Source organism: Miniopterus natalensis, chromosome 21 (genome assembly GCF_054644295.1).
Source record: "Miniopterus natalensis isolate mMinNat1 chromosome 21, mMinNat1.hap1, whole genome shotgun sequence".
Classification (NCBI taxonomy): Eukaryota; Metazoa; Chordata; class Mammalia; order Chiroptera; family Miniopteridae; genus Miniopterus; species Miniopterus natalensis.
In genome coordinates, this window is record NC_142101.1 from 13,763,076 (window position 1) to 13,780,732 (window position 17,657).

Below are 17,657 nucleotides of genomic sequence, written 5' to 3' on the forward strand. Positions count from 1 at the left end.
CATGTCACCCAGAGAGAGACCATGTCACCCAGAGGGAGATCATGTCACCCAGAGAGAGACTATGTCACCCAGAGAGAGACTATCTTACCCAGAGAGAGACCATGTCACCCAGAGAGAGACTATGTCACCCAGAGAGAGACTATGTCACCCAGAGAGAGACCATGTCACCCAGAGGGAGGCAGGAGGGTAGGGGAGAGCAGTTTTCTTGGCTCCGGCCCTTAGGAAGCCTGTCTTGGGGTTCCACAAGGCACCTCGGCTTCTCCCACAAAAAAATCTTCGCAGTGCATGTAAGATAGACGGAGCTGGTTTGTGTTCTGTGAAGATGCGCCATTCAGTGGGGTCAGGCTGTGGGGGCAGCCAGGGCCCGGAAGCAGGACAACTTGGGGCCTGGACGGTGGCCTCGAATTTCTCTCCTCTTGGGTCCTGAGAGCAGAAGGTAACTCGGGCATCACAGACTGGCCTTGACTTTGGTCCTGACTTGAGGAAGGGGGCGTCTAGATCCCAGGAGGCCTGCAGGCTGCCTCCCCCGTCAGGAATCCATGGTTTCCCTTGGCCCCTGACCTCCCAGCAATCGAGAAGCTCAGGAGATATGAGGCCTGCTGCCCCCTCCCAGCCCTGGCTCCTTCCCAACATCAGGGAGCAATTGTGCATTGGCCCTGGAATATCCCACTATCCAGTTTCCAGGAAAGGTGGGCTACATTATTGGAACCTGAAACACACCAGGGGTAGTAAGATCAGTTTGAGGAAGCTGAGAAGCTTATAACTTAATGAGAAGAGCTTGGCAGACAAACCAGCAGCCTTCCACGGTGTCCTGGGGAGGGGGCGGTGCTGGGATTAACATTTCTCCACCTCAAAGTGATTCTCTCTCAGGGAATATGGGCAGAAGAGGGACCCAGAGCAGGGATGGATGGAGCCAGACTTTAGGAGTTCTGTTCCCATCACCTGGGTCCAGACTGACCCCATGAACTGCTTCTGAGAAGCAGTGGCCATTTCTGAGGTCCTGGAGCTCCAGATGACTGCTGATGGGCTCTGAGGACCCTTGTCATTCCTGACTTTACCTGGATGCCCTCATCAAGCGCTGGAGCCAATCAGGCCTCCCTGAAGTCTTCAAGATATTTCAGACTCCCTTGACCTACCATGATGGGCACACCCCCCCCAACCTCCCAGAGAAAGCCCTAGTCAGGACTTTTCCCAGCCCAAGACTCAGTTTACCTGCTAAGCACTTTCTTAGGAAAACCTCGAAAGTTCAAAACTCAAAGATGTTGAGGGACAAGTAGAGGTAGTGTTGATCGCAGGGCTCAAGGGATTTGGGTGGTGGGTCTGGGATCCCAGGGAAGACAGGAGGTAAGGTGGTTAATTTGCAGGCCCCAGTGCTGGGCACTGACTAGTTCACTGGGTGGGAGCAGAAGAGAGAGAGGGACTGAGAGATGCAAATAGGAACTGGCCGTGCTGGATTCTTCTATGTGCCATTGAATCCTCACCTACAGGGAACACAGGTCATCAGGTGGCCACTATGTCCCCTCAGGCCCTGTCCTCCAGGGTCCCTGCAGAAGAGGGGCCCGTGTCAAAGACCGAGTGCCTTGGAACAGGTTACTCCATTTATGTTCCCAACCTCCCAAGCAGGCCGTAGCTTCTGAATGACCAGGGTGCAACGAGCCTGCACCATCTCCTAGACAATGTCCACCCAGGGCCCAGTGTACTGTGTGAGGGGTGGGCACTGGCATCCCAGACAGCCCAGGGAGGAAGCGGTACCACCCACCCCTGCAGGCCAGGCCCAGGTACGCAAAGGGATCAGCCTCAGGTAGCACTGGAGAGAGGCTGGGCTGGATTTGTGTCCCTCAGCCAGGGCTCCCAGGACCTTAATTTCCCTCTGCCTTGACCCTCCCAGCCTGGCCTGGAGGTGGACTCGGGTCCTCTCTCCAGGCCTGGTAGTGTCCTGGCCATCGGGTCACAGGACAAAGCCCGCGGCCCAGCCCTTACTAGTGTGGGTCTGGAAAAGATGCTGAGCAGGGACCATCTCACCGATCAATGTCAGGATATCCCTTCCTTCCAGTTAAAAAGAAATACCCCATGCAGGCATTTCCAGTGCCGGGACAACCTCCTGTTTACTCCGCTCCACCTGCTCCAGCGCAGACAAGGGGGGCTGCCCATTCTAGGCCTGCACCCAGCTTGCTTCCTGCCAACTCCAGGCAGCCACTTCCGAGCTGGACTTTTTCCCAGGGGGTAAGGGTGGACGCCACAGGGCCTCCAGCTTGGGAGAAAGCAACGGAGAGAGAGGGATCCTAGGAGAAATACCAGCAGGCAAGGTGGTGAGAAGGGGCCCAGGCCTGCCTGCGACAGACAATCTTGCTGGTACATCTTCTAAAACCACACAGAAAGCCATCTGCCTTCCTCGGAAGACAGGCCCCTTCTCTCCATCGGTGGCCCCCAGCCTCTGTACTTGATGGGAACCCAAACAAGAAGCTGGCCACCCAGGCGATGGCACAGGGGACTGGCCCCTCCTGGATGCAGCCGATCCCACCCAGCAACAGCAGCCCCCTCCAGCCAGACTGGTGCCTGCGCCCCCTGGGCAAACAGATGCCACCAGACAGTCGCCACTCTCAGTCTTTGCTTTCCGAATGCGACACCGAGACAGGCCACATGCTGTCTGCTTAAAGGACCTACCTCTTTCCCTTCCTCTGACCTTGTCCTCCAGAGCCTCGCCTGCAACATCAGGTTTCCTGCTGGACAGCAAAATTTTCTCACTTGACATTCAATCGTTGGCCTCTCAGTCCTTATTTTTGCTTTAACAAAACTTTGCTCACAAGAAAAGCAGAGCCTCTGCTCCAAAGGTACCGGATCTAGAGCTTCATTAACCCACAAGGCTGGCCTCACATGGGAGCCGTGGGTTAAGCCCCACTCCAGGCCCAACACCAGCCTCCCAGCGACCGGCCCGGCTCTCCTAAATCACCCGGGGCAGGTGTGACCCTACCTCAGGTGTTTTCCCTTAAGATCCGACTCCCCAGACTCTTATTGGCATGTCAGACCTCCAAATCCACCCCCCTTTATGAATGTAGACTAAGGGCCTAGGACCAGCCCAACGGGCTGTGTGAACTCCAGCTGAACCCGTTTCAATGACGTTACTCCCCAGGTCTAACATTAAAAGGTCATCTTCGCCGGCCGGTGCGGCTCAGTGGCTGAGCATTGATCTATGAACCAGGAGGTCATGGTTCGATTCCCGGTCAGAGCACAGCCTGGGTGTGGGCTCCATCCCCAGAAGGGGGAGCGCAGGAGGCAGCCGATCAATGACCCTCATCATTGTGATTTTTCTCTCTTTCCCTCTCCCTTCCTTTCTCTGAAATCAATAAAAACATTTAAAATAAATAAAAATAAAAGGTCATCTTCTCCAAAGGAAATCACAGGACTTTACAGCTGTCTCCTCGCTGCTCCCCTCCCCCCACCCTCGGCTCACATTTCCCTTTTCCAAGTGGGCAGGTCTCACAGGGAAGTCACTGGGAGAACTGGGCGCAGGCCCTGCCTCTACGACACCAGTTAGGCATCCTGGCGGAGCTGTTTCTCCTGCTAGCAGATGCTGGGAAGTGGATGTTTCAGAGGCTCTGAGGGCCAGACGGTATTACTACAATATTTAGCATACTTGTAAATTAACAGGAGACACAGCGGTGTCTGGGTAGAATTTACAACTCAGGGCAAATCCTAAATGTGACAGGAATCTAGTGGCCGAGGTGCTGGCAGAGGCCAGCGAGCCTTACCTTCATCTCTCCACCCCGTCGATGAAGCCGAGGCTGCTGAGGTTCTAAAATCCCGCTCTGCTGACCAGGGTCCTGAGCTGCGGATGACAGAGCCCGTTCCAGCCGGTTGTCAGCAGGACAGGATTTATTCCAGGAGCTCAGGAAACCCACCGAAATGTCACAAGGGCTGGAGGCGCTTCTAGGAACGACTCGGGCACCGCACGGAAGGCAGGGCCTGGAGAGGACGCGGCCTCCGCCCACAAACAAGCATCACCTGGGTATGCAAATGCGCCACCCCCGCTGCGTCACCCCCTTCAACCGGCTGATTGGCAGAACCTGTCACCTGTCTGCAGCCCTGCGGCGAGGGATGCTGGGAAGCAGCGTTTTGGACGCTTTGATGCCAAAGTAGATTTCACATCATGGGGGAAGTTTTTAAACTATAAAAAGGCTGTTGAAACTCGGGGGTACCCATGAGTGGCCTATGAATTCCCCTTTCCACTCATCACCCGGTGGGACAGTCTTTGCAGGTGGTGCTGATGAGGACAGAGGGACATGATGAGTGTGACAAGGACTGGGATGGCAATACCTACACGGTAGCATCTCTAACATGTCTCGTCTCGTTCAGCCCTTGCAACTCTGTGAGGTAGGCATCACCGACTTTAGTCTATCGATGAGGAAACTGAGGCAGTAGAAAGGGGCTGGTCTTGCTCTTCGAGCTGGGTCTTTGTTTTTAAACTCCGAATCCCTTGATTTTTTTTTAAAGAAGGACCTACTGCTTCATACCGGGGTGATTCTAAAATGCATGAGGCTATTTGAATCGTAATTTCGACATTTTTGATTTTTTTAAAAAGAAATCTTAGTTGTGCAATTACTTGCTTTGCAAATCCCTTTTTCTCCCAGGGCATCGATCTCGCTTTTTCGGGGCTGAAGTTTTCTCGAAGGCAGAGGTTCAGTATCATCAGAAGCCCTCGTCTGTCCCCTGAATGCCATGGTCTTTCAGCCACGTTTTGTCATTTCAGTGCCTGCTCTCAAGGACTTAGTCTAGTGAGGAAGCCAGATAATCAATTACAACACTGGGCGGTGGATGCCGATGGCGAACCTTGGTGTAGGGGCGACTCTAACAGAGTTGTGGGGTTCAAGCACCTGAGGCTCCCTGTAGATCCCTCCAGGGTGGCCCCAACTGCTTAAAAAGAATGACCAGCCTGGTTGTCCCAAGACCCAAATATGCCATCAGAACACAGAGACTATAAAACCTTCCCTCCACCTCTGAAGGGGCTCAAGATGAGTTCTCCCACTCCCGTGGGGTTTGTAGCAATCCACCCACAGAGGAGAAAAGTCACAGCTTTTGTTCTCAGGGCTGGACCTGTGCCTTCTGGTTTTCTGAATGATTTAGAAGATTTAGGGCTGAGTTTTGTAACCTCTGCTGGCTCTCTGATGGGAACGTGTCATTTGCCACGATTGGCAGGGAAGCCGCTCACGGAAGGGAAATTGCCCCCTACGTGCCAATCGGAGCCTAGGGTTCTCTTCAGGTCCTTTTCAGGGGAGACTAAAAATCCAGTTTGGGGTCTATGATAGAATTATTTAACGATGCAAGAGTATTTAGTATATATCTATTCCCATCTGGTTTATTCTACTAATAACACACACGATGCAGAAAACTGAAGGTACAGATCCAACTGTAGAAAAGAAGAGACACGGGTGGACTTCGACCTGCGTGAGGATGTCGCCAGGAATTTGCCTGTTTCCTGAAGCCTGTTCTCAGATCTCTGCACGAAAAGAAATTGTGCTGGGGGGGGGGCTAAGCCTGTGTCTTAACCCCACATCCCGTCCTCGGAGGCGGTGCTGAGTGAAGCTCTAGACAGCTGCCAGGATGCAGAGGACCAGGTCACCCCGAGGACCTGAGAGCTCCTCAAGGTGGGACAATGGCCCTCATGGGAATGAAGAGAATCCAACAAAGATCACAGTTACGTCTGTTTAGAAACAGGCGCGATTTCATTCTCAACTAGTGCTTAAACATCTGGTCAACATTTGCCTAGAGAGAGTCCTACTGGGCCTTCCTTTATCAGTGAGATTTGTAACAATCATATTACGTTGCCAAAAAAAAAAAAACCCCGCACTAACACAGTGTTTTAAACTCTAGAGGTTTGTTTTTTTAGGCGGACAAACAGGCTCTTGGTAATCTCATTTAGATCATTGATTTACTTAGCAAATCCTCTCTCCTTTAAATTGGCCAGTTCACTGACCAAAAAGGTCCAATTAGTGGACAGAGGTTAAGCAAATCTTCCTGATTGTCACTTGGTCTCAAATGAAAACCAGCTCGTTTGTAAGAATCTCACTAGGTAAGAAAAACAACAACAAAAACACATGCACGAAAACCAAACCAAAACAAAAAGCGCTTGCTGAAAATCAAGAAATGGATCACATTTTAGGCGGCTGGTGAGGATGGTAGGGGTGCTGACTGGCATTTCAAATGTTGGCTTAAACCCCCTAAGAGGGAGACATGTGCTCTTAACAACTTGGGCCATCGATTTAGCTTCTTATTTAAAATTAAAAGTATATGGTTCTCAAGGTTACCTAAAAGAGACCCCTGAGGAGTGTCCATCCTAGGAGGAGCCCTTTTTGTACTGACCGCTGAATGCATACGTCTCCCTGAAACTTAGAAGAGCCCTCTCCTACCCCAGCTCTCCGCAAGGTCTGCTGAGTTAGCGAACTGCGGCCTGGTGGGCCTGTGTGTGGTCAAGTTCATGCTCTCACCCAGGGTTTGGGGGAGTTGATGGAAACTGTGTTGATCTGGTTACTTAATGAGTCGTTCTTGGGTGTGTCCACTGGTTTCTAAAGCTCATGAAAAGAGAAATGAACCTTTTTTTTTTCCATAAAAAAAATCCAAAATCAGGGCAGTTAAAACACTATTAAGAGCCAAACATACAAGACTCTACTAGTCAACCATGAATATTCATGACTTATTTTTTTTCTATCTATTTAACGCAAAGATATAAAACCTCTAAGTGTACAAAACCAAACATTAATGGAAGTGGCTGTTTTAACACCAAAAAACCCATCACAGATTACTATAACAATTGTAGATTAATAAACTAGATGCCAGCAGATATTTTGGAAAGGTTTACTATAGTGTAAAGGATATTTGAATGAGTTACCTCCGCATTAAAAAAAAAAAAAATCCCTCATAATTTTAACAAATTTCTGCTTTCATGGCTGTGTCTGAATCCAATGAGAAACAATCCCAGTTGAGTCTCTGAATTTTTTTGACCCAGGCTTCATTTTTTTTCTTCTAACACGACCCTCTTCTTTAAAGAGAAAAGACACAGCTGTTTCCAAGTCATTGTTTCCTCATATTTCATTCAGAAACTGTCCTAACTGCTGGTGGGAAGGTGGTTTCCATGTGAACCAGTGTGGATCGGGAACATTTCTTAATCTTCTTAAGACCACATTTGTAAAACTACTCTTCATATTACCCGTTAGAAAAAGTTTCAAAATTTAGAACGATTAGGGCCGGGGCGCGATTATTGCAAAGAAATTTAATAGAATAGCAGCTTAGCATAACTTTAAAGAATATTGTTTGAGGAAGATGTGCATGTCACAGCGATGACATGCTAGAAGTGGACAGACACAGATGAAGCTGTGTCATTTATTTCAACCAATACAGCTCCTCTCTTGAGGGCAGAGATGGAAGCAAACCTGCACAGGACCAGTTGCCTTACTCTGCCTCAAAGGGCCAGGAGTCACCTGGCCTGGGGCTCTCTTTGTCAACAAGAGACTTATCCTAAGAAGCGTGGCACTATTTAGGGCGATCCCATCTCTTCCTTTGTGCGTGTCTTTCTATGGCACCCACATAATTGTTGTACATTTTGGCTGATGTGGGGAAAGACACCAATGTGGCTATAAATGTGTCACTGGCTTCATGTCAAGTCTACTCAGGCAGACCAGTGCGATGCACTATTAAAATGCTTGGTGCCCTGGCCGCTGTGGCTCAGTTGGTTGGGAGTCATTCTGTGTACCTAAAGGTTGCAGGTTCAATGCCCAGTCAGGGCACACGCCTGGGTTTTGGGTTTGATCCCCAGTAGGGGGTGTGCAGGAGGTAGCGATGGATGTTTTGATCTCACATCGATGTTTCTCTCTCTTCCTCTCCCTTCGTCTCTCTCTAAAAATCAATAACAATATATATTTAAAAATGCCTGGCAACTGATTTTTAAATGAGGCCTTGCCCAAAAATATAAATTTTAATGTCATTTAGTTCCTGAATTCCAATGGAAGTGGCTCTATTTATGTTGTGCAATCAAATGTCCTAATTAATGAAGACCAAATGCACCAGAGTAAGGCTATCAGGCAAATCGGGTTGATGGAAAATTCCAGGTAACTCACACTCCAGATTTCTGGCTCACTGCTATGAGAGACAATTATTTTTCAAGCTGGGTAGAGATGTAAAGCAACTGTACTTTTTGAAAATATAAAACCCAAGAATCAGCCAACACTCATTAGACATGTGTTCGACCTGGGATATCAGGGCATTCCATGATTTTTAACAAAGTGAACCCTTCTCACCTCTGCATTCTGGGGCTCCTTTTCTAAACCTCTGGGTTTTCTGTTTCAAAGGAACAGCCGAGGCGCTGGTTCTGAATTTAATACTATATTTATTAAAGCGTTTTTATTAACAGACTCTCACCCGAAAGTTCCGAGTGTGCCAGGACAGCAGGCACACCGCCTTCGAAGGCTGGCACCTGGCAGTGCACAGAGCCGCACCTCACTCTGGCCACCCTGCCGCAGCCGTGTGGACGGTTTGGGCACGACCCGCAGCCAGCCTCCCCCATTAAATGGTTCGATAGAAATTTCGGTTCATTCCGATTTAAACGTTCTGAGTTCACAGTGACATCGGTCTGTGGCGAGCTCTGCTCGGCTCCCGTTTCTGCCCTGTCGGCCTGACCCGCTGAACTGGAGGCCTTGCTTTCAGTCCCCGCACCGCCTGCCACATTCCCCGTGTCTCTGATCTGACCGGGTCCCCTTTGGTTACTCTCAGGATCACAACACGCTTTCCGTAAAGATCCTGCGCTCCTGCAGACAAACGCTGATGGCTCGGCCACCTTTGGCAGATGCTCCTCGATGCTCTGCAGGCTGTGCGCGCTGCTCTTCCCTGTTTGGTCCTGGATGTGCCCCGGGGGGAGGAAGAAACTGCGAGGCCGGGGGCTCTGCATTCCGGGCGCTTTTGCTCTGCCCTGCAGGCAGGGGCAGTGGCGGATGTGTGGGATGGGGTGCCCGAAGCCCTCGGGGGCCGGGTGTGCCGCCTTCAGGGCCGCCCCGCCGTTCTGGACGTGCACAAAGCTGCCGGCGGCATGGGCACACTGGTGGCACAAGCAGTCGCTCATCTGCTGGCAAGGGTGCGGGCCGTACTTCAAGTGTTTGTAGGCATTTGGGCAGCTGCACCTCTGGTTCAGAGAGAGAAAGTGACACATCGTGTGCTGTTCCGGGGGTGGCTGCAGCAGCGCGGCGCCCGGCTCGCTCCTGGCGCTTTTGCCCAGCTCGCTATTGTGAGCCGCGTGCGCGGGGCTGCCCAGAAACTCGGGGCAGGTGCGGGTCTCTTCGTAAGCAGCCTTCTCGGAGGCGGGGCAGCCGTGGGACGCCAGGGGCTCTAGTTCGTAAAACTCATGCTCCATGTCAGACTTTTGGGCCCTGGGATCCACGTGATAAGCATTCAGGGCGTGTGTTTTGCTTTGTCCTTTGTCCCCAGGACTGGCAGACAAGGAATGGGAGAAGGCACTGCACTGGAGCTTTTTGGGTAGAGGGATCTGACCGCAGGTACCCTGCGGCCCAAGGCACCGGCACATGCTTTGGAAAAAGAAGGTGGCGAAGGCCCAGCTGATGCCCATGATGAGCATCATGAAGGTGCCCAGCTGGGTGTAGGCCAGGACCGTGGACGGCATCATCATGGCCCCGGCCACGAAGGTGGTCAGGGCGGCCATGGCGATGGCAGAGCCCATGCGGCTCAGGGAGAAGACCACCTTCCCCTCCCGGTCGGCGTCCGGGGCCAGGCGGTAAGCGACCCCGTAGTGGACGGCGAAGTCCACGGACAGGCCCACCGCCACCGAGATGGTGACCGACTCCAAAACGTTGAGCTCCCAGCCCAGCAGGACAAGGGAACCGACGGTGACAAAGATGGTCCCGGCGATTGAAATGATGGCGTACAGGCTTATGATGATGTTCCAGGTGGTGAGCAGCATCACGCTGAAGGCCACGGCCACGGACAGCCCCATGGCGATGAGGGTGCCGTCGGAGAGGCTGTCCTGGAGGTCGTAGAACTCCAGGTTGCTGACAAACCAGCCGTTGCTGAGGCCCTCGGGGGCCGAACTCAGCTCGCTGGAGATCCACGCGTCCACCTCCTTGTAGAACTGGTGCATCTTCTCGTAGGCCAGCGTGAAGAGGTAGGTGCTCTGGAACTCCAGGACCACGGCCCTGATGGTGTCGTTGATGTCGAACCGGGGCCCCGGCGTCTTGCTGTCCAGGTGGTACCCCGTGCTCCTCTCCAGCTCCATGATGGCCCTCTTGATGCACAGCTCGAAGATCTCCTGCTTGTAGGGGAAGCTCCAGCGGCTGCAGCAGGGGTACAGGGCCGGCTCGTCGCAGTCCTGGTTTTCCATCCAGCGCTTGAAGGTCTCGATGAAGCAGCTGGTGAAGTCCTGCTCGTCCGTCTGGTAAAAGAACGTCTGGTTTCGCAGTTTCTGGCAGAAGTGCAAAATCCAGACCTGGGAGGCCGGGCTGGCGATGTTGAAGCTGCTGTCCAGGGTCAGCCTCCCCTTGCTCTTGGGGTTCAGCGGGTTGCCGTTGTCCTCGGGGGACACGCCCCAGATCACCGTGATGGGCATGTGGAGCTCCTCCCCGTGGCGGACGCGCTCGAACATGAACAGCTTCTTGTACTCGGCGTCGTAGCGCTCGAAGGGGTGCGACGCCCGGAAGACCTGGAACTCGGACAGCTCCAGGGAGGGCAGCTTCATCTTGGGGTGGACGCACACGATGTAGGCGCCCCCCACCGTCAGGGCGAGGAACCAGCCCAGCCACAGGTAGCGGAACTTGATGACCAGGCAGGGCAGCACCTTCTCGAAGAAAATCCGCGACGCCTCGGACGCGGCGAACAGCAGGCGGTGGCAGGTCCGGCGGGCGGCCGTCCAGCAGCTCTTGCCGTCGCACGGCCGCGCGCGGGGCCGCCGCAGGCCCGCCAGCATGTTGAGCAGGTAGCGCTCGTGCAGCACGACCACGGCCGGGAGCCAGGTGACCATCAGCAGGTAGTTGACCAGGATGGCCGTGCCCGCGTACACGCCGAAGCACCGGATGGCCGTGATGTTGCTCACGTAGTTGGCGTAGAAGGCGGCGGCCGTGGTGAAGCTGGTGACGAACATGGAGAGCGCGGCGTGCCGCAGGGCCGCGCCCACCGTCTCCGCCGTGCGCGCGCGCGGCCGGTCGCCCTTGGTGTGGCTCCAGACGTCGCACAGGACGAAGGCGTCGTCCGCCCCGATCCCCGCCAGGATGATGAGCGCCGTGAGGTTCATGAACGGGAAGAACTCGAAGGCGAACACCACGCGGTAGAGGAAGTAGGCGACGATCAGGGAGCTGAGGATGGCGAACATGGTCATGAGCGTGATGAACACCGACCTGGTGTAGGCGCACATGACCAGCAGCACGAGCGCCATGGCGATGGCGGGGTACACGGTGTCCATCAGCAGGTAGTCCTGAAACAGGCTGTGCTTGATGCCGAACTCGATCCCGGCCACCGTGGTCACGCCGTCCGACGCGTTCCAGCGCTCGAAGTTGTCCAGGTAGATGCCCATCATGCTCTCGCCCTTCTCGGTGGGCGACACGAGCATGCTGTACTTGAGCGCCGGCGGGGCCTGCTCGGCCGCGCGGGGCGCCAGGAAGTCCTTGTCCACCAGGTAGTGCAGGATCTGGTACACGGCGTTGTACTTGGTGCACTTGCGCGGCACGCTCGTGCACTTGAGCTGGTCCTTCCTGCGCGCCGCCGCGTCCCAGCAGTCGGGCTCCAGCGTCCCGTTGCGGTAGTGCTTGGCGCACGTGCGCAGCAGCTTCAGCGTGTGCGACACGTCCCGCTCCACGATCTTCTGGCAGGACGAGCGGTTGTTCAGGATGGCGATGTAGTTGCCCAGCGTCCAGCTGGGGCAGCAGGACGCGGCCGTGGTCCTCTGGCACAGGTCGCCGAACTGCGGGTGCGCCCTGATCTGCGGAGACAGACACACGCGGAAGGGCTGGCGTGGAAAACTCAACGGGTGCGCTCAGAGGTCTGGGTTAGGGGGGCCTGCAGGGGCGGGGGGGAGGCATCAGGGGTGAGTACAGGGTGAGGCCTCCCCCAAAAGCTCCCCTGTGGCAGGGGCCTCCGCTGGGTTACTTTATTCTGAACAACAGGCTGTTTGGGGATGAGGTACAGTGGGAGACAACTTCAGGCAATGCTAGTGTGGTTTTAAAAAGGAGACGAAATGAACCTCTCTTTCCTAAACAAGCCCTTTCCAAGTCACTTTAAACAGCAATAAAGTGGGTAAGGCTGGAGGCTTCTGTCTGCATGCCCACAGGGTTAATCACAAGAGCCATTGTCCAATTGATTTATGAAACAAAATTTGTGGCTTTGCCTAAAATTTCTCGTCATCAACACGAAATGTGGGGTGATGGAGGTGTTTGTTATAGCTCCATCAACCTAGTTGGAAGCAACACATTTCCTAGAAAACTGTCAGTGAATCAAAAGGCGACTGGAGCCCTGGCCGACGTGGCTCAGTGGGTTGGGGGCCGCCCCTGGGCACCGAGAGGTTGCCGGTTTGATTCCCCGTCAGGGCACATGCCTGGGTGGTGGGTTTGATCCCTCGTCTGGGAGCGTACAGAAAGCAAGCGATTGATGTTTCTCTCTCTCTCTCCTGCTCTCTAAGCATGTCCCCCAGTGAGGCGTAAAAATAAGTAAATAAAAAACAAACCCACCCTTGACCCTTAGTAAAGTGGGCTTTAGCAATCATGCAGTGAAGTACCTTCTCGAAGTGGAGGAGATGTCGGCACAGATCATCTCTGTGGAACTCAGACTTACCAAAGAACCAAGTTACTCATGACCCCCTAAGCCCCGGCCATCAAGGTACGTAGCTAAGTTTTGGGGGAGTCGAAAGTTGTATGTGGACTTTTGGCACCCCTAACCCCCATGTTGTTCAAGGTCAACTGCACTTTATTGGGACTAGTCCTGGGATGAGGTGTGGATAAAATAAGGTGGGCCATGTATTGGGAACTGTTGAAATTAGAATTATTCTCTGTTTGAAAATGTCCATAATAAAATGTTGCTGGTTTTAAAGATACTCTTTTAGGGGTAAAAACAAGTGAGCCAAAAGGGTTATTATTCAAGCGTACAAAATGAATGTTTATTTTAACAAGCCTTCATTTTTAAGCTCACTTCTAGAGGGCAATAATTACTCGACATTTCACAAAACAGGATAATTCCCACTTAGCTGTTTCAGGTGAAAACATTCACATAGGCCAAGTCGGGGGAAACTGAACCGTCTAGCAACACCAGGGAACACTGGGAGAGCACCTCCCCGGTTTTCCTGGCAGATCCCCAGCTCTATCCCTACAGAGAAATTACACGCAGGCCCCTGCAGGCAGCCTGGGGAACCGAAAGAAAGGTACAGCACCCTCGTGCCTGACGGTTTTCAGAAAGAAGAAAGCGAACTGCATCCATTTTGAAACCCAGGACCTGCTAGAAGGAGCCTATTTGTAGCTGATAAAATAACCAAATGGAGAGAGAAAGGAAACAGGGTTGCCAGCTGGAACTGAGAGAGAAGGCACCCAATCCTGTCCTTGAAGAACCTTTACAGATAATAGCAGGTGTTTTTTCTTTTTCTTTTCACGAGTGTATCTGACCAAATTTTAAAAAGTTGGACAAGATAAACACAGCCCAAATACTACTTGGATGGCAGCTATCAAAAATAAATGCTAGGACGCCTCTGGACGCTGTGCTGGCCGATGGACAACCTTTGGAAATCAGTTTTTGAGGACATTTACAGGGTGAGAAATAGGGACAGAAAAAAGACATCGGTGTCAGAGGTAAGGCCATATGTTCCCATCCATCCATCCATTAAAAAAAAAAATTATTGGCACCTATACAAGATGAGTAAGGCACAGAGGTCCTTGCCCTCAAGTCGCTCACAAGTGTGGCAGGGAAATCAGACAAGAAAATCCATAATTCTAATTCAAAGTGAGAAGTACCGGATTATGTGGAAGGGTCACTCACCAGAGTGAGGGAGTGGGTGGGACAGTGGCCCTAACTCAGCTGTCTGCGACTCAGACAGCTAAACACACGCTCATACATTACCCTGTGGGGCTTACAGAGATTGGCAAGCACACATGAAGAAGGCAGCTATCTTCCTGCCATATTTGGGGGAGAGGAATTTATAGGAATGCTTTCAAAATCTTTGACATTTATAAAAATAAGAACAGAATTAGCGAGAGCGCTTTCCTGTACCTCTCATGAGCAACATTACTCTAAATTCGAGGCGCTCGCAAACTGGATGCTTTAGGAGGTCCTGTTGCTTACGTGGTCATAACACGTCTCTACACACTTCTTAGTTAGATAGTGGCAGGGGTGGAGCTGGCTTAAAATAGGGGGTAAAGGGGAGAAGAGGAAACCTGCAGGGTTTTAAATACTACTTTAACAGTGGCTAGGTTGGAGATATTTTAAGGGGCTGAGACAAAAACTAAAGGGAAGGAAAGTAACCCCAAATACCAGGTTCTAGAAACTGCTGGACTCTCCTTCCCATGTGCCCATGTGCCCCATGTATGAAAAGTTGAAAGGACTAGAGAGAAAAGAAAAGGCAAGGGCTCCATGGTCACCAGGGAGGTTCCAGCTCCCCATAAAAGTTACCCTAGAAAGCGGGGTCTTAGGCACCACATTTCGAACCCCTTTGATCAGCTGAGTGCTCAGAGCTCCGGCTCCAACAACTGCAAAGCCTAAGAACCAGGGCAAAGGGTTTCTAGCCGAGCCAAGATCAGAGAAACACACTTCTGGGTACTAAGGACCAACTGCAGGAGTGTCTCTGAGGATACGTCAAAGGGCAGAAAAAGGAAGGGAGAAGATGGGAAGTCAACTGAGGCTCCTTGGGAAAGTCTAAGAGACTGTTAGGAGGGATAGGACAGCATCAGAAACGAAGTTCTGCGTGTTGGGAGCAAGGCTGGACTAGGAGTGTCTGTGGCTCGTGGTGGAAATGGAACCTGGAGTTTGAACTCAGTGTGCTGTCAACACAAGCAGGTGACAACGGAAGGATCTGGTCCCATGAGATACTACACTGATGACCAGACGCTGCCTGGAGTCGACCTGTGGACAATTAAGCTCTTCTGCTCTGTATAATTTTGGTGTGTCATTCAATGTGATAGTTAATCATCAAGTGCTTAAGCACGATACTAGCATTTGAGGGTGGAGGGAGGGAAAGACTGCCAAGTAGCCTCGGGACACAGTTTGCTCAAATCACCACAACAAATAAAAGCGCTAAAAGGGTCCTGAGCTGGGAGACTAAAAAAGGTACAGTAATAATCTGAAATCGGAACTGCTGGCCGATAATTAAGGTACCACTGAATATCTTATCCTACGAGGAAGGTTTATTATTCTGGGTTCATGGCAGAGTTTGAGACCAGAATACAAAGCACTAGGGGTTGGTAAAAATAGTATTTAATTTAACAAGTTAAAATGACAGCCATGCCCTCTGAGGCATCTCCATGATCCAGTTACTCATCTGTGGCCTGGATCTGTAATGGGCTCGACCATTCCTTGAGACATATGTCTTGGGTCTGTTCCTCCAATTTTCACAAGTGGGCCACAATGCTTACGATGTTCATGCTACAGATTATAAACTTGAACTCGTAGCTATCCAATCCTTATCATGAGCTCAGTGGAAAAAAATACTCAAAGAAACAGAGTGGCTCCACGCCTTCAGATAGTCTACATTCTGCAAATGCACTCAAGCCACTAGAAGGCCACATACTTAGATTTGCTTTAATCCCTTGGAGAAATGCTTTTGCTATGACGTTTTCCTGCTACCGACCTACCTGAGAGATGGTCTACCAACCAGCTAAGATTCAGTGCTGCAGCTCTTGTGAGCAGGTGTCGAGGAGCTTGTACACAACATGACACTTGGTTGATGAAGGCTGAGTTGTCCTCTCCTGCCTGAGTATTAGGGGAAGCCGGGTTTCTTCTAAAAACAAATTGGTTACCCTATTTCTCTGACTTTCATCCCTGACTGTGAATTCCCTCTTGCGTTGGCTATGAGGGAGGGCACAGACAAGGTGGCGGCTCATGCCAGTAAGTGTACAGGATTGCGGGGTGTTACTGTGTGTTAAATCTCACTCTCAGCTTCATGATTTCCCTCCCATTAACTTCTTCAGGTAACTCATTCAACTTATCATATTCGTTCTGTATGCCTTTTTGTGAGCTATCTATTGACGCTGATTTTATTAATCTGATTTATATGAATATGAGATTACATAGAAATAGTATATTGCTCTCACTAAGGAAAGCTACAGTGGCACAGTATTGCTTACTGACTTGGAGTCTTTGAGTCCAACACAGAATAAACTGCTAGCCCTAAAGATGACACTTATTCTAGGCCATGATGACTCTGAGGTTCACTGGAGAGGGAAATGGCATAGATAGTAACACTAAACAAAAACGGGGTGTTATCTCCTGTATTCTGGGAGCATGAGGCACGGGGAGTAAAGGCACAGGCTGGCGTTAGGCTTGGCTGGGCTCAAATCCTGCATTTGCCACTTACCACCTGTGTGAACTTTCCTCAACTATAAAATGGGCAAAATAATAATACTTGCTTCGTAACACTACCATGAGGATGAATAATAATGAATGATGAAATAGTTCATTCGGGTGTACAGGACACTTCCTGGCAGACATCAACAATACTCGAAAAGCCTCGTAATCAGTTAAACGCTGTTGTTAGGCGACTGCACTGGACTGTCAGGCTAGCTCTTAGCATTGCATGTGATCAGATTTTCAACTATACGGTGATTTTACATCTTAGAGTGTCGCTAAGAATGCGGTGAGTTCCTTTTCTGCCCGGTCACTGTGCGTGGACAGGTCCAGTAGTGACATCAGACAGCAGTTTCTACTCGGGGAAACTCCTCTGAACATGTGGCACTGACAGCTCTCCCAAGCCCAGGGCCGCCTGCACATGTCTGGGGCTGGCTGCTCAGTCTTCCCGCATCCTCAAGGTGTTCAGAGCTCAGGACAATCTGGACTGGATTACTCTGGCCATTTACATAGATACTGTCTTTATGTCCTTTGATGTCCCTTTCCCCAGCCTGTGCCCTAAATTTTCCTTTGAGGTCACAGGCCCAATGACCCCGATTGCTAGGAAGGCAGGCATCTTGCTGTATAATTAGGATGCTGACAGGTGCCTCAGGGGGAAGTGCAGTGAACAAATGAAAGCAGATTAGGAAAGAAAATATGACAAAAGAAGAAAAAAGGTCTTAATGATGATCCTGAAAGGAGATCTGCTGCGAAAGAATACAAAAGACTGTCGTGGACAAAGAACAGGAGAGTGAGAGAAAAAGTTCTTTATTAAGGAAGGTGGTCCGTTGAAGGTGGGGACACACAAAGACACTTTGATCCTGGGATCTAAAGACTGGGGTGTTTACTCCAGCAGGTAAGCCCCGCGAGCACTTTCATCCGATCAGACAGGGGGCTCAGCAGTAAGAGGAGTTTCAAAAACATTGCCGCATTTGTGCTAAACACACTGCAGCTCTCCTTTACATACCCTTGTGTTATCTACATTGCACATCGATTTAATTGCTGGTAAATTCCATAATGTGTCCCCTCCAGCTGAAGTGAATACTACTCTGGAGTATCGGTCACCTGGTGATATGAAAAGAGAAAAGAAAAAA

At 51.2% G+C, this 17,657-nt stretch overlaps 1 protein-coding gene across 10 annotated transcripts in view; it reads right to left on the reverse strand.

The window, feature by feature from the left end:
• Window positions 1–8,357: 8,357 nt before the first annotated feature.
• Window positions 8,358–17,657, reverse strand: part of DISP1 (dispatched RND transporter family member 1) — a 100,751-nt gene continuing 91,451 nt past the window's right edge. For all 10 annotated transcript variants that reach the window (XM_087828875.1, XM_016221175.2, XM_087828876.1 and 7 more), the window contains 2 exons: window positions 17,531–17,628; window positions 8,358–11,965 (listed from right to left, as the gene is read on the reverse strand). In XM_087828875.1, the coding sequence (XP_087685001.1) occupies window positions 8,381–11,965; window positions 17,531–17,628 (3,683 nt within the window). In that variant the 3' untranslated portion in view covers window positions 8,358–8,380. The remainder of the gene's footprint in view (window positions 11,966–17,530; window positions 17,629–17,657) is intronic.